Consider the following 17713-nt stretch of genomic DNA (forward strand, 5'->3'; position numbering starts at 1 on the left):
TTTACCTCTCCTTTTTTCATTAACATATGGGCCAAGGGTCAATGACTTTCCATTCACAACTTCTTCTTCTTAACGTGCCCTATCAAGTCCCCTTGACGTTGGCGATTAAAATGGCGAAACTGTCTCTGTCTCGAGCTATTCTAAGTAGGTGTTCTGCTTTCTTTATTCCTGTCCTCTCCCGGATATTCTTCAACCAAGAGGCCTGCTTTCTACCAATTCCTCTGCGTCCTTCGATTTTACCCATCATAATAAGTTGAAGAATATTATACTACATTCACATTGCTGAAGAACATTTACAACTGCTAGGTACAAATATTTGTTTTTTACGGAAAATTAAAAACACTGTTTATAATGCATTTTATGACGTAATTCTCAATCAACATTTTTGTAAAAAGTAATTTGAATCTGAAACATTTTCTTGAGAATATTATGTATTTGAAGTAAAGTACATATTATAATATGATTCATTTTGTATTTATTGAGAAGTTAATCAGTTGTTGCTCTTAGTTGGTCATAAAATATGAAGAGTAACAGTAAACACAAAATTTTATATTTTTGAATCCTTGCTTTTTGATAATAACGATCAGGTGAGGAATATGCACATATAAAACTTTTAACCATTAAACTCTTCAATGAATATTACCTCAAAGATATACCATAATAATTTTTATTTGCTGAATAAATAGCTAGATAATTGAATTTAATAAGTAAATGAATAAAAAACAAGGCCTTACATAGGTTATTAAAAAGAAAGTTCCGGTACCCAGAAAGTACATTTACTGTATGTAGACTTGAGAAAGGTCTGTGACATTTTTGAACAAAATCAACTACGGAAGCATTGGAAAAACAAATATAAATATAAGTTTAAGGCAATGGTAAAAATTGAAACTAGCCTATCGAAGGGATTCCAAACCAGCAAGGATCTTAAACAACGCTGTTGTCTTTCACCGACATTATTTAAGATTTACCTCGAGCAAGTCCTAAAGATTTTGAAAACACGATTGCAAAAATATGAGAATGCCGGTAAACAACAATAGGTACTAGGTATGCACATTATTATTTGCAGATGCCCAACTAGTAATAGCATAAGAGTATGAAGATATTAAATATATAAAAAGGAAATTAATCGAGAAATATAAAAAATGGGGGCTTGAAATAAACATAAGAAACACAGAAGATATGTGTGTCGGTGGGATACAGCAGAACCTCGCATTGTAAGATGAAGAATTTAGCAGATACCGATACACATAAGTAATACTTGGGTATAATCATCACAAAAGAAAGGTAATGTAGACCACATGATAGAAGAAAGAAACAACTAGGGATGAAAAGCAATATCCCTTTTAAATAATATACTTTGGGACCAATCAATAACAAATACTAACAGATGTGAGATATATAACACAATTATTAAAAGTACAATCATCTATCTCCAGCAACTCAGGTGCTGATCCCAAATTGTTACGTTCAGAGGAAGGACGTGTTCCTATGCTTTTTAGATTACAAAAGAGCGTTTGACCGCGTCAAACACCATAAGTTAATGCAGATCCTCAAGAAACTTGACATAAACCAAAACGACATAAGATGCATTGAAAACTTGTACTGTTATCAAAGGGCACAATTAAAAATAGACAACTCTATATCCAAACCCATACATATAAGAAGGGGTGTTCAGCAGGGATGTGTGCTTTCCCCTCTTTTATTTAACATTTATTCGGAAGCCATATCTCGGAGTCTTTGGAAGATGCAGAGATAAGAATCAAAGTGAATGAAGTATTGATCAACAACATACGATATGCTGATGATGGTGTCTTAATTTGTAACAACATAGTCAATCTTCAACAACTTGTCACTATATTATGTAATCGGAGAATAGAATAAGCGAAAGCGATTAGAGATTAATACAAAAAATACCAAATTCATTACCATCTCCAGAAAATTTGAATGCACTTAAAAACTCCACCATAACAGAAAGTTGAAGAAATAATTGAAAATTTCAATTCTTAGTACCAAGTCCATTGAGAGAGTGAGCAAATTGAAATACCTGGAAATGTGGCTTTTTGAAGACTGGACATCGGACAGGGAAGTAAAATGTCGCATTGAGCAAGCTCGACAATCTTTCGTAAAATTCAGGAAGATACTGATCTGTTCAGAGTCCGATCTTCAACTGAGACTAAGATTTACTAAGAGCTACGTATGGTCAGTGCTGCTATATGGCGTAGAGGGCTGGACATTCAAAACGAGGGATATAAACAGATTAGAAGCTTTAGAGATGTGGCTTTATCGCCGTATCCTAAAGATAACATGGACGGCGAAAGTCACAAATCTAGATGTCCTTAAAAGAATCATCCAAAAACGCCAACTTTTCGAAACTATCAAGAAAAGGAAAACAGCGCATCTAGGTCATATCGTGCGAAATGAAAAATACCAGTTGCTCCAACTTATAATCAAGGGTAAAATTGAAGGCAACAGAGGAATGGGACGCAAAAAAATGTCCTAGCTCGGAAATATAAGACAATGAACAGGGATTAATGACATACAATCTCTGATACATACTTCAAGAAACAGAGAGTTACTGGAAAATGTGATCGCCTACATCCATTAGTGGATTTGCATCTAAAGAAAAAGACAATCATTTATAGAAGTGAGGTATGGCAGTTAGAAATGAACGCTAGAAGCAATGGAAATTTTGTGCAACGGAAATGTATTTTGGAGACGTTTGGTAGGGAAATCGAGATTAGAGACAGTTACTAACAGTAAAATATCAAAAATTATAAGACTAAATCATACAATAGTAGAAAATATTGGTACTCAACAACTAAGAGGGTATGGACAAGTCCAAAAAATGCCCGAAGATCGACTTCCAAAACAAATCATAACATGGCAACCTAATGTTAAAAGGAAAAGAGGACGACCTTGCCTTAGTTGGAGACAATACATCAACTGGAAAATGAGATACAGAGAAATTTAGAAAAGTCTATAAATAAAATGGCGACTGAGTATCCGAAGACGTAGGAAAACGTTATGTATAATAATAAAACAACGTGTATCCAAGAAGTACTTACAAGCAAAACAAAAAATGATAAAAAAACCTACACTAATGAAGGTATATTTAAAAAATAAAACAGCGATAATAAGTTACCTTTGTTTTTTTGGCTTATCGATGAAAAAAAAATTAACTACATTTCTTTCTCTATATTTTTAGCGTTAGAATCAAGAGAATTTAAAATTATTTGAGAAAGATAAAATTATATTGAAAATTATAATATAATTCTTAATAAACTATAAAAAATAACAATACTGCAAGATTATGTTAATTACTTTGAGATAATACCATCGAAAAGATTTTTAAATGCCCTAGCTACTAAACCTAATCAGTCTTTAGTTAGAAGATATGATATTACTATCTTGATATGCCATATCTGTATTGCAACTCTCCCCTGCTTCATCATCGTCAACAAATTTGATGTCGATATTTTCCAAACTGGAAAATTTCTCAAACTCCGTCTCTTTTTCCATATCTTCCCGAAGAAGCTTCGGAGACACTTTCAATATCTTCGAAAGATCTTCCAGCTGTGTCTCTGCAATCTTTTTGTGGACTAAGGGCTCGATTTCCGATATATATTTATTATCGACAGAATGGCCGGCGTGTTTTGCTGATGGAATAAAGCTTTCTTTGTGTTCTGGTTGTTTATGTTTTGGAAGCAACGCAGTATCTTCTTCTGGGGATTCCTTGTTGCTTCCTGGATCGGCGTAATTTCGAACTTCGTCCATTTCGTGGTACTCGTTGTCACCGTCGTACTCCGGGAATATTTCACCGGTTTCATCGAATGGTGGAATCCATACTAGAAATGCTGGATCCATACCTGAAAATAAAAAGGAAATTTCAATATGTAAAGGTAAGTGTCAAAGTATCTGTGTTTTATTTTTTAATATGTTATTTTAGGCTATTGGTATTTTAATGTAATGCCTAACAACACAAAACATTCCAGGAATATACTACCAAAGTTCTATTAATATTTGGATGTCGTGGGCATTCAAGGAGCATTCGGTGAACATCTGATTAAATAATTATTATTCCTGTAATTTTACCATAAGACATATGAACAAAATACCAATGTCCTATATTTTAAGCTGCCAAATAATAAATACTAAATTATCATGATGGTTATATTAGTGGATGCTCTCTCATATTTAGTCCTGTTGCCAGTGGGGGTACAACGGCCTCCTTAATTCAGATGGACTTACCCAAGTTTTTTTATGTATTTTGACCAGTAAAACACTAATTCTTTGGGTAACAGTCGATCCGGATGTCGATAAGATTGTTATAAACAAAGAAATTGAGGAATCGCATAACAGCGATTTTTCGCAAAACAAAACATTGTTTTGTATTTTTTGGGTCATTCTAAGCAAAAAATGTTTTTACAAGTTTTTTCGTATAATGCATAGTTTTTGACATAAACGCGGTTGAACTTTCAAAAAATCGAAAAATTTTAATTTTTAAACCCGAATAACTTTTGATTGAAAAAGAAAATAGCAATTCTGCTTACCGCATTTGAAAGTTCAAGTCAAATTCTAACGGTTTTGATTACATTTATTGCTAAAAATTAATTTTTTTATGGTCAAACAAAGCTATAAACACATAGTGATTAAATGATGTTTTCAATGCATTTCTCATTTGAAATCGAACGAGTAGGCGCGCATACAGATAATTTCTACATAGATTACGTACATTAAAACGCATGCATTGGGCACGGGAAACACTATGTGTTTATGGCTTTGTTTAACAAATAAAAACTGAATTTTAAGCCATGAAGATAATCAAAACCGACAGAATTTGACTTGAACTTTCAAATGCAGTAAGCAGAATTGCCATTTTATTTTTTAATCAAAAGTTATTCGGGTTCAAAAATTGCACTTTTTCGATTTTTTTAAAGTTCAACCGCGTTTATCTCTAAAACTATGCATCCTACGAAAAAACTTGTAAGACCATTTAAAAAAATATAAAAAAATGTTTTGTTTTGCGAAAAATCGCTGTTATATAATTCCTCAAGTTCTTTGTTTATAACAAACTTATCGACATCCGGATCAACTGTTACCCAAAAAATTCGTGTTCTACGGGTCAAAATACATAAAAAAACTTGGGTAAGTCCATCTGAATTTAGGAGGCCGTTGTACCCCCCCCTGGCGACAGGACTATATTATAGACCTATTAAAAAAAAGTATTTTTAAAATTTACTGTATTGGTGGTATTTCAGTGGTTGACAATATAAAGATCCCTGCGATATTTTCCTCAGTTTTCTTTTACAAATAAAAATAATTTATTATTGCAACCTTGAACATAAAATTTAAAAAGCAAACAGAAACTTGTGCAAAAACGAAGAGAGGAATTTATAATAATTCTTAATTGCGTTTATCTTCAAATTTGTCGCGGGTGTGTCTGTGCACGGCGCTTGGTGTGGGGTGTGGTGTCACATCATAATCTAAAAATTTGTGGTTGGAAATGAATTAGAAATTAGTGGTTTTTGCTGTTCTTTTTGGTCTGTTAGTTTTGCTCTGGATCTTTTTTGTTAAACAATTATGTTACTTACTTACTTACTTAATCAGTAGACCCATTGATACCTTTCGGTGTTGGGCCATTCATGCAATCTTAATAATGTATCGGGAGTTGCGTCTAGCTCTTAATAAACTTTCTCCATTCTTTCCTATTGGTTGCCATTTGTGTTGCTTCTTGCCAAGTTTTCCCCTTACTTTGTAGAATCTGCGAGATATCACTATTCCATTCCTTAATGGGCCGTCCTCTTCTGTTCTTCCCTATTGGTTTTGCTTCGCACACTCTTTTTTACTTGTCTGTTATTGTCCATCCGCGTTAGATGCCCGAACCACGCCAATTTTTTCTCCTTAATTGTGTCGAGTATCGGTTTGATCTTAAGTTTTTCTCGTATTTCCTGATTTCTTACTCTATCTGTTTTTCTTACTCCGATTGTTCTTGTAAGGTATTTCATCTTTGCTGCCTGAATTCTGCTTTGATGTATTTTGTTTAAGATCTAGTTTTCTGCTCCGTATGCCACCGTAGGTCTATATATTGCTTTGTATATTGTTATCTTTGTCTTTATTTATATTTCTTTATTATTAAGGAATCCTCTATTTAGTGCTTGGAATAGTTTTGCTGTGTTTTCCATTCTGTTGTTAAGATCATCCTCGATGTCTCCTTTGTTGTTGATTACTGTTCTCAAGTATTTGTATGAATTTGTCTGTATTATTCTTTGTTGATCTACCATTACTTCTATTTGATCTTCCGTCCCTTGTTTCGTTGTTATTTTCATTATCTGAGTCTTCTCTTTGTTTACATTTAAGTTGTATTTGCTTGCTTCTATGTTTCATTTCTCTAAGTTATATTTCAGTTTTTCTGCTGTTTCCGCAATTAGTACTTTATCGTCTGCAAATATACACATTTCAGCGTTTATCATTTGCATTCTGTTCCAACCGATGCAATATTTTTTAAAAGTGTTCTGACATTCTTTCACTATCTCATCTATTACATTTATGAATAGCACTGGGCTGAGACTTCCCCCTTGTCTAACTCCTTGAGTTGTTTCAAATGGTTCTGACTGCATATTTAGCAGTCTTATGGTATTTGTTTTCATGTATATAAGTTTTGTTGCTTCTATCAGTTCTTCACTTACTTATTTCTTCTATAGGCTTGGCCATATATTTTTTCTTTTGATTGAGTCGAAAGCTTTTTCCATGTCTATAAAGCTCAGGTATATTTCTCTATTTTTCTTTAAGGCTTTTTCTATTACTTGTTGCATGGTGAATATATGGTCTTGTGTGGTATGTCCTTTCATTGTACGTCCTCTACTTTGTGTTCTATTTCTTTTCTGATTTTCGTTTCGGATTATGGTTTTGTATAGTTTTGCTGCTACGCATAGTAGTGATATACCTCTATAGTTCTTACAGTCTCTTATGTTTCCTTTTTTGTGTATAATTACTGCATTTGTCCACTCTCTGGGTATTATTTTTATCTTCCATATTAGGTTATTTATATATAATAATTTTTCTTTTGCTTTTACTCCTATATATTTCATCATTTCTGGTGCTACTCCATCGCTTCCTGGTGCTTTTCCAATCTGTATCTTTTTTATTGCTTCTTCCAGTTCTTCTTTTTCTATAGTTTCTTGATTTTCCGTGTTTCTTTCTCTGTTGTTGTGTCTTTCTTTTTCCATTGTATTCCCTTGCTGTCCATTCAGTATCAGCTAGAAGTGTTCCCTCCATCTTTCCATTATTTTCTTATCGTTGTTTATTATTGTTCCTTCCTTGTTCATTATTTGCTTCAGTTTTGTTTCTTTGTTGCTTCTTAGGTCTCAGTGTTCTATAAAATAATTTTACGTTAACTGTGCTGCTTTCTTCCATTGTTTCTCCGAATTTTCCCAGCTTTTTTTTTCCTCTGTCTTAACTGTTTCTCTGTCTTTAACTTTTGTTCGTTGTCTTTTATAATTTTCATATTTTTGTTGTGTTTTGTCTTGTATGTATTCTTTCCATAATTTCTTCTTTTCTTTTATTTCTCTTTTCACTTCATCGTTCCACCAATATGTTCGTTTCGCTTTGTTGTTGTTTCTTGTAGTCCCACATATTGCTTTAGTTTTTTTTATCATCGCATTTTTAAATTTTTTCCATTCTTCTTCTATTATTTCTGTTGTTTCGTGTTCATTGTGCATTTCTTTTTCTAGCTCCCCTGTGTATCTTATTTTCGTTGATTCTTTCCTTAGCGTTGATTCCGCTTTTGAATGTGGTTTGTAGTAGATAGTGGTCACTGCCAATTTCATATCTCCTTTTCACCCTTACGTCTCTTATCCAGTTCTTCTCTGTTTTTTGCACTATAGTATAGTCTATACTTGATTGTTCGTCTCTTGATTTGACTTCTCTTGTGATCTTATGTATCCTTTTATGTTGGAAGTGTGTGCTCATAATCGCCAGGTTATTGTCTATACAGAATTCGAGTAGTAATTTTCCATTTTTGTTTATTTTTTCCTCCCCATAAGGTCCGATGACATTGTTCCATTTTTCTGCTTATTTCCCCACTCTACTGTTCATATCTCCTATGATCACAATTTTCTATATACAATCATTTATCACTTCTTGTAATTTGTCCCAGAACTCATTCTTTTCGTTTTTGGTGCGTCTCCATCTGGTTCATAGCATATGATTAGGTTTGTATTGGTTTCCTCTGTATCCATATCTATGTCTACTCTTAGTATACGTTCGTTGTAATATATCAAATTTTTGACTTTGTTGATACTGTCCTTCTTTATCATGTGCGCTACTCCTGTCTGAGCTCTCTTATTTTCTTCCACTCCACTGTATATTAGTAGCATTCCGTTTTCTAATATTACTGATCCTCTTCCTTTTTTCTTTGTGTCTGTTATAGCTACTATTTCAATGATCTTATCTCTAATTTTTCCCCCAGTCCTATTTCCTTCTCATTTATACCTTTTATACTCCTTGATGCCATTTTCAGAATTGTTTTGTTCTTTTCTGTGCTTAACGTGTGCTTTGTTTGTTTTAATTTGTTTATCCTTCCGTTTGTGTTCTCATTCCTTAGATTTGCTCATGTCCCTGTGCTGTGCCTGTTTTGTTTCTCGTTCCGTACTTGTGTTTTCTTTAGCTAGTTTTTTGAACTAGTTGGTTCTGTATTGTTTGTTACTTTTTCTATCCTGCTTGTTTTTTGGTTCCATTTCCATTAATGCCTGCAATAACTATGAAACCATAGCCAATTTTTGTCTTTTTTCCATTAGTCTTTTCATCTGCTGCTATCTTCCTAAGGTTTCTTTGTATTTCTATCTCTTTTAGTGTTAGGTCACATTCTATATATAATCTATGTTGCTTATAGTTTATTCGTTTACCCTTGGCTTTCAGTATTTTCATTTTATCTTCGAATTTTTTACATTCGACAGCACACATTGTTTCATTTATCTTTTGTACCCTATTTATTTCTGATTTTACTCCCATTTTTGTTTCTATGAAGTTCTCTAGTTGCTCTGCTTCTATTGTGTCTATTGGTAAGCCTCTCATTATTAGGTTACTTTTCTTCTTTTCTTTCTGACATGCTTCCAAGGTTATTTTATTTATTTTTTGTTTCATCGTAACCATTCCTTTCTCTAGATTTTCATTTTCTCTTATTATTTCCTTTATTTGCAATTTGTTTTCACTATTCTCCTTCCTAATTTCTTTTAGTTCCTCAATCATATTACCCATTGTATTTTTTATATCTTATTGGTCCTTGTTTTTCTTTTTATTATCGCTTGCTAATAATTAGCAAGTCAAGACAATTATTGTCTCATAAGTTCCATCATTTCGTTCTGGCTGCTGGTTTCATTCGTTAATGGTTTTGACCTGTCTGGTGTTCGGTTCTCTTTTCTGCTCCTGCTAAATACATCTAGCTCCTCTTTGCTTTTTCCTTTACCGTCTTCATTAATGCTATCATTACCGTCCGCCATCTTTCTTCTTATTCAAATGATTAAAGTATTTATTTATAAAGATTAAACAATTATGTAAGTATTATAAAATCCGTTTTCAATTGTCTTTATTCTTTGTTTTCTTGTACCTGCGCTAGGTAAACGACGAGATAACGAGAAATAATATTGGTGAATGAATAACAATAAATCTATTTAGAGTATGAAACGAATTATTTATGTAAAAAAACTCATACAGAAGTAAAAACTTCGAGATGTATTCTGGTATAAAACCGTTTATTTAAAAACTATTTAAAATGTCATGGATTGCAAAACGTTTTCGTTCCATACAGAACATCTTCAGTGCATCCTGCCGAGTAGTTTGAAACTAGCACACTGTATATAGTGTTAACCCCATCATATATGGTTTACATAATATAATATATTAAAATTTTATGACTCCAACCAGGTTGGTCTGTGCCCATTGAATTGGCAAGTACCTAGCATCTTCGAGCAGGGAACCATGGCACCCGTTTAGCATGTGTTCCACTATATCTATTAACATCGACTTGTAGTCAGAAAATTTTAATATATTATATTATGTAAACCATATATGATGGGGTTAACACTATATACAGTGTGCTAGTTTCAAACTACTCGGCAGGATACACTGAAGATGTTGTGTATGGAACGAAAACGTTTTGCAATCCATGACATTTTAAATAGTTTTTAAATAAACGATTTTATACCAGAATACATCTCGAAGTTTTTACTTCGTTATGAGTTTTTTTAAACTATGGTATACAGCCAACTATTGGGATTTTCCCATTGATTTTTTTTAATTATTTATGTATATTATTACCTGTAAATAGTATTTCTTGTTAATTGTAAAGGATAGAAAAATTACCATTCATTTTAATTTTTTTTTTAGAATCAGATGAAAGAAGTGGTCTACAAAAAAACAGGAAGGAAACGGAATATGCTATAGCCTGGTGGCTACGAAAGGCAAAATAAAAGTTTACAAAGCGAATGTGACACACATTTTTATAATATTTAGGAATATCAGTAAATTATATTACAAATATGTATAAAAAGATTTTATGCAATAAAAATGTTTATATTTATCAAGGATGTATTATTTGGTATGGCCACATAATATTACTGGTATATCCAGGGAATGTCTAAAAATATACTTTGAATGTCCAAAGAACATTCGTGGAGATTCATGGAATGTTCCAATAAGACATTCAGGGAATGTTTAAAAGGCTGACACAGTATTTTCCTGGGATATTCGGGGAATGTTCTTGTGCTTTTGGGAATATTCCAGGAATGTTTTCAATGTCCTGTGTGTCCCTTCTAGGATCAAACATGGAATGATTACAAGAAAACAAAGAATAAAGAAAATTGAAAACGGGTTTTATGATACTTACATAATTGTTTAAACAAAAAAGATCCAGAGCAAAACTAACAGAACAAAAAGAACAGCAAAGACCACTCATTTCCAACCACAAATTTTTAGGTTATGATGTGATACCACACGTCACACCACGCGCCGTGCACAGATACACGCGCGGCAAATTTGAAAATGAACGAAATGAAGAATTATAAATGCCTCTTTTCGTTTTTGCACAAGTTTCTGTTTGCTTTTTAAATTTTAGGTTAAAGATTGCAATAATAAATTATTTTTATTTGAAAAAGAAAACTGAGGAAAAAATCGCAGGGCTCTTTAAATTGTCAACAAGTGAAATACCACCAATACAGTAAATTTAAAAAATACTTTTTTTAATAGGTATATAATATAAGAGAGCATCCACTAATATAACCCTAATATACCATTAGTATTTATTTTTTAGCAGCTTAAAATATAAGACATTGATAGTATGTTCATAGAATGTCTTATGGTAACATTCCAGGCATAACTTAATCAGATGTTCACCGAATGTTCCTTGAATGCCCAGGACATTCAAATATTAATAGAACTTTGGTAGTACATTCCTGGAATGCTTTGTGTTGTTAGGGACAGCCTGACAGTACTATAAAGTACCGCCTCTGTTTTTTTGTGTTGAAGGTTTTGAAATATCTTAAAAAAATATATTTGCTTTTGAATGTAATTTTTAACAGATTTCACCACAAAATTAAATTTTTTTATGTTATTTTGATAATCCGACAATTAAAGGATAGAAGAAAGAAGAAGGATTTAAAATACTATTACCCAAATATGATCCTGGTGCAGCTCCCGCGTTTACTACATTATAGTCGTAATAGTCCATTTCCAAATCAATATCCTGCGCCGAAATTGAAAAATCTGATCCTGTTGGTCCTAACATGAGCCTTTCTCTATTTTTCTTCTCCTTCGTCTCTTTCACAGATGTACTCTTTATAGTTGCTTTGTTAACAAGTGTCCCACCGGATGAGTAGCAGCCCTGTAAAGAAGTGTTTTATAAATTTGTGAACTTTAGATTTAACAACAATATTAATTTAACTTTATTTTAACTTTTAGAACTAAAAAACTCTGTACGGTAGTAGGAACCACGACTTCAGAAAACAACAGATGTTATAGAAAATATTGAACAAACCAAATGGAAATAGACTGGCTATATAGTTTATATGTATATAACAGGGTTGGCTAAACTGTGGCTCGCAAGCCACATGTAGCTCTTGAGGTATTATTTGTGGATATCAATAAATGTACCTGAACTACGTTTTATTTTTGTGTTTTAAAATGTCTTATATTACTCACAACAACTATAAAAGACTAAGTGTAACATCAGGACTTGGACCAGCTGGCCTCCTAGGAGACCCCTTATCACTGTTGCTATTGAATTTGGTCTTAGAGTATGTAATAAGTAAAATATCATCTGAGCTGACAGGAGTATTTGCGAATCGACGATCAAAACTATTGTTAGCCATTGATGATGATATAGGTGCAGCCACCGATTCTATAAGACGTGTTTTCACAACTCGAGGAAGTGTGACAAACACATAATAAAAAGAAGTCTCAGCAAAGATAGTTGCGTGGAATAGAGCATTATACTCAATATCATCATTATTAAGATCTAAGCTGCTAAAAAGACAATCTAAATTAAGACTGTGCAGTCAATTATTAGTCAAATTTTTACATATGAAGTGAAATATGGACTCTAGATCAGTGGGAAATAAATCTTCTTCTTCAGATGCAAATCCACTAATGGATGTTAGTGATCACATTTTCCATTAGCTCTCTGTTTCTTGCAATATGTATTTAGTCCAGAAAGCCACTGCGCATCCGCTAGGAAAAATATTCTAATTCGGATTTTTTGCACAATCTTACTCAAAAAGGAATCCTTTTAACAAATTTGCATGTTGCCAGGACCAAAAGGTGGTCAAAAGTTTTTTAAACGTTTTTTTTTTTGTTTTTTTCCTAAAATTATTTTTTTTATGGAAAAAATTTTTTTTGGGTTTTTTGGATCATTCCAAACAAAAAAGGTCTTTAGTGACTTTTCTCTAAAAATGATAGTTTTTGACATATAAGCGATTAAAAATTGAAAAATTGCGAAATCGGCCATTTTTAACCCTCAAAAACTATGTGAAAAACTGAAAATTTGAATGTTGCCAAGGTAAGTAGATATTCTTTAAACATCGATTGATGAAATGCCGAAGAGTTCTTTACAATACAATATTCAAAACTCCTTTGTTTTTTAATTGCTAATCAAGCGTGCGCGACACTATTTTTAAAAATCCCAAAACAGGTAGATTTTTATTTTTAAGTTATGATACTGTGGCATATATGATATACTAGTGATGTCATCCGTCTGGGTGTGATGACGTAATCGATGATTTTTTAAATGAGAATAGGGGTCGTGTGGTAGCTCATTTGAAAGGTTCTTCAATTCTCTATTCAGTAATATAAACATTTACATAATTATTTATACTTTTATTAGTCCTTCTACTTCTTTTTTTGTCAAATAATTTAATTTAATAAAAAATTTTTGGACGCCCTGTATAAATATTTATGTAAATGTTTATATTACTGAATAGAGAATTAAAGAACCTTTCAAATGAGCTAGCACACGACTCCTATTCTCATTTAAAAAAATCATCGATTACGTCATCACGTCCAGATGGATGACGTCACTCGTATACCATATATGTCACAATATTTTAACTTAAAAATAAAAATCGACCTGTTTCTGGATTTTTCCTTAAGGCTATGGGTACATAATTCGCAAATATTTTACGTGTATCCCTACTTTTTCTGTCTTTACACGGCAACTTACGTGTAGTAAAATTCACACTGGTATGGATATCTAAACATTACTAGAATGTCATTCTACTTGAAAATGTCATCATTAATTTAAAGAGATGGGTTTTGAATGTTCTTGGATAACTGTTATTTTTATAATTGCAAATTATTAATTCAGTTAATAAATGTGATAATTTTTTCACTAACTATGTATTCAGTGATTGTAATAATGTATTTGTACAACAAAGACTAATACTCAATCGAGAAAAGGGGAAAAGTGTTAAAGTGATTTTTTAATAATATATTGTTATGGAACGCTTACAATTTTGAACATCTTTAACAACAAAATACTTGGATCACAGAATATTATTATCATGATGTATTCTCTGCTTGGATCTTCCACAAATAATACACAATAAATACCTGTTTATTAAGTTCACGTCTTAAATCAATTATTTATCAAATACACTATACGCTCTGAGCTTCGCTGGTGGCGCTCCTAGCGGATTACTAATTCAACTTTCACCGGTAATTTTTAAATTTATTATTTAATTGTTATCGCTTAACATTTACAACGCAAAAAATTAATTAAATTGTAATCGATTTTTTTAAGATATTGCTAATCATTTGACGTTCTATTGATAAAATATGAATTTCTTACTTCGGATACTTTCACAATTATCGTGTAGATGGCGCTAAGATTTTTAGATTAAATTATAATTACATATTACGGAACATTAAAAAAACTTAAATTCAGTATTTAAAACGTAAGTATATTTAAGGTAAAAATATATACCACAGCTTTGACCAACTAATATTTTTTATAATTAATGTTTTTAATTTTAATTTTAAATTAATCACTTTGACATTTATGTCAAATTTCCGGTAAACGTTTACAGACTTGCCACTACTGGCGCTCGCGAATTTGTAAATATCCCCTCTACGTACGAGCTCACAGCGTATATATCAGTAATATTTAATCAATAACTCAACATATTCCCGATGCAATGTCAAATATTTAAAATTGTCACTGATTGTCAGTGTCTGACTGACAATATATGCTGACAATATTATATTCGGCTGAGTTCGTTGTAAGACAAAGATAGATTTGGAAAATTACCACGGCATTGTGTTCATTTTTTTCGAATCCTGAAAAAACCAATAAATATTTTTGAAAAATTTAAGCGCAGAATGAAAGACTAAATTATTACCGAGGGCCGAAAGTTCCTTAGAATAAATAAAAAGTTTATTTTGAATGATATATTTGAAATTAAAAATCACACTAAATTTTCTCTTAGTTTTTCACCCCTGTAACTTAATAAAATAAACATTATAGAAGTTCTCAGGGACTTTTGGCCCTCGCTAATAACGTAATCTTTCATTCTGCGTTTAAATTTTTCAAAAATACTTATTAGTTTTCTCAGGATTCGAAAAAAATGAATCGCCATTTGAATAGCATTGCAGCCAAAAATACGTACCGATCCTCTTAATGTCTCCGGTTTAGGAAATAACGAATTTATTCCTTTCATTTTCACCATACTGTCGGTGGAAAATAGTGTCGCGCACGCTTGATAAGCAATTGAAAAGCAAAGGAGTTCTGAATATTGTATTGCAAAAAACTCTTCGGGATTTCATCAATCGATGTTTAAAGACTATCTACTTACCTTGGCAACATTCAAATTTTCAATTTTTCACATAGTTTTTGTGGGTTAAAAATGGCCGATTTCGCAATTTTTCAATTTTTAATCGCTTATATGTCAAAAACTATCATTTTTAGAGAAAAGTCACTAAAGACCTTTTCTGTTTGGAATGATCCAAAAAAACTAAAAAAAAATTTTTTCCATGCAGAAAAATCATTTTACGAAAAAAACAAAAAAAAAATTTAAACAATTTTTGATTACTTTTTGGTCCTGGCAACATGCAAATTTGTTAAAAGGAGTCCTTTTTGAGTAAGATTGTGCAAAAAATATGAATTAGAATATTTTTCCTAGCGGCTGCGAAGTGGCGTTTTGGACTAATTAGAGATTGTACGTCGTTAATTCCTGTCCATTGCATTATCTATCGGAGCCAGGACATTTCTTGCGACCCATTCCACTCTTGCCTTCAATTTTACCCTCGATTATAAGTTGGAGGAACGGGTATTTTTTATTTCGTATGATGTGACCTAGATACGCCGTTTTCCTTTTCTTGATGGTTTCGAAAGTTGGCGTTCTTGGTTGATTCTTTTAAGGACATCTACATTTGTGGCTTTCGCTGTCCATGGTATCTTTAGCATACAGCGATAAAGCCACTCTTTCGATAGCTTCTAATCTGTTTATATCCCTCGTTTTGAGTGTGTAGCCCTCTACGCCATATATCAGCACCGACCATACGTAGTACTTAGTAAACCTTAGTCTCAGTTGAAGATCGAACTCTGAACAGGTCAGTACCTTCCTGAATTTTACGGAAGCTTGTCGAGCTTGCTCGATGCAACATTTCACTTCTCTGTCCAATGGCCAGTCTTCAAAAAGCTACGTTCCCAGGTATTTAAATTTGCTCACTCTATCAATGGATTTGGTATTCAGTGTTATGGTGAAGTTTTCAAGTGCATCCAAGTTTCTGGAGATGATCATGAATTCGGTCTTGTTCGTATTAATCTATAATCCCATTCGATTACTGGATTCTCCGAGTATAGTGACAAGTGGTTGAAGATCGACTGTGTTGTCACAAATTAAATAAATAAGCTGCTAATTGACAGGAGAGTCATACTGAAAACATCGTCAGACATAAGGTCATGTGGTGGATAAGATCAAAGGAAGATAGAGTGTTAAAGACGGTGTTTTTGAGAGACGATAGAAGATCAGTAGGCCGTCCCAGAAAAAGATGGAAGAATTATGAAGGATTAAAGTATCCTGAATTAGTAAAGGCTGCGTGTAGAATTATTTGCATAATTGAAACAACGATATGAACCATTTTATTTCACTTTAAAATTCGTGAAATCCAAAAATTGAGAGAAAATTTAATAGGTGCCTTTTTAGTATGATAAGATTGATCCAAAAGATGGCATAACCCAGACATCCAAAGTGAAAGTTCTCCTCCAACACCAAATTGTTCTATATGGTCCACATAATGTTCACAAAAAAGTTACACCATTTTGTGCGTCGGATTTGGGGGGGGGGAGAGGGGGGAGAAATCGGTAAATTCGTAGTTTTTTGCGTTTTTAGTCAATATTTCTAAAACTATGCGGTTTAGCATGAACAACCTTCTATACAAAAATGTTCTACACTAAATTTGAAATAAAAAAGGTCCAATGCATAATCCTTCTCAAATGAACGGTTCCAAAGTTACAGAGGTAGTATAGTATAATTGGTCCAAAAAAAGACCTAACCCAGACATCAAAAATAAAAATTTTCCTCCAACACCAAATTGTTCTATATGGTCCACATATGGTTCAGTAAAAAGTTACACCATTTTGAGCGTCCGGTTTGGGGGGGGAGATGGGGAAGAAGTCGGTAAATTAGTAGTTTTTTTGCGTTTTTCGTCAATATTTCTAAAACTATGCTTTAGCGTAAACAATATTCTATACAAGAATGTACTACATAAAGTTTAAAACAAAAAAGGTCCTATACATAATTGTTATAAAATCAACGGTTCTAGAGTTACGGAGGGTGAAAAGTGGAGGTTTTTGATACTTTTTATATTTATTGGGCAATTGATGATGATTTTGGGTGGTGAGTGACGTTTCTTCAAGAGCTTATCACTAACATACCATCGGCCACTGAAGTAGCAAATTTGATTTATAAAACCCAATCCTGTTAAAGAAAATCAGTGGGAAATTGCCCAAAAAATATAAAAAGTATCGAAAACCTCCACTTTTGACCCTCCGTAACTCTGGAACCGTTGATTTTATAACAATTATGTATAGGACCTTTTTTTTTTAAATTGTATGTAAAACATTTTTGTATAGAAAATTGTTTACGCTAAAGCATAGTTTTAGAAATATTGACGAAAAACGTAAAAAAAACTACTAATTTACCGACTTCTCCCCCATTTCCCTCCC

At 32.6% G+C, this 17713-nt stretch overlaps 1 protein-coding gene across 1 annotated transcript in view; it reads right to left on the bottom strand.

Annotated features, from left to right (window-relative positions):
• Positions 1 to 1525: 1525 nt before the first annotated feature.
• The window catches only part of LOC114336298 (uncharacterized), a 233738-nt gene continuing 217550 nt past the window's right edge, over positions 1526 to 17713 (bottom strand). The window contains exons 12-13 of the mRNA XM_050659806.1: positions 11665 to 11875; positions 1526 to 3866 (exon numbers count right to left, since the gene is read on the bottom strand). Of these exons, the coding sequence (XP_050515763.1) occupies positions 3382 to 3866; positions 11665 to 11875 (696 nt within the window). The 3' untranslated portion in view covers positions 1526 to 3381. The remainder of the gene's footprint in view (positions 3867 to 11664; positions 11876 to 17713) is intronic.

The sequence above is a fragment of the Diabrotica virgifera genome, chromosome 8, assembly GCF_917563875.1.
Source record: "Diabrotica virgifera virgifera chromosome 8, PGI_DIABVI_V3a".
NCBI lineage: Eukaryota > Metazoa > Arthropoda > Insecta > Coleoptera > Chrysomelidae > Diabrotica > Diabrotica virgifera.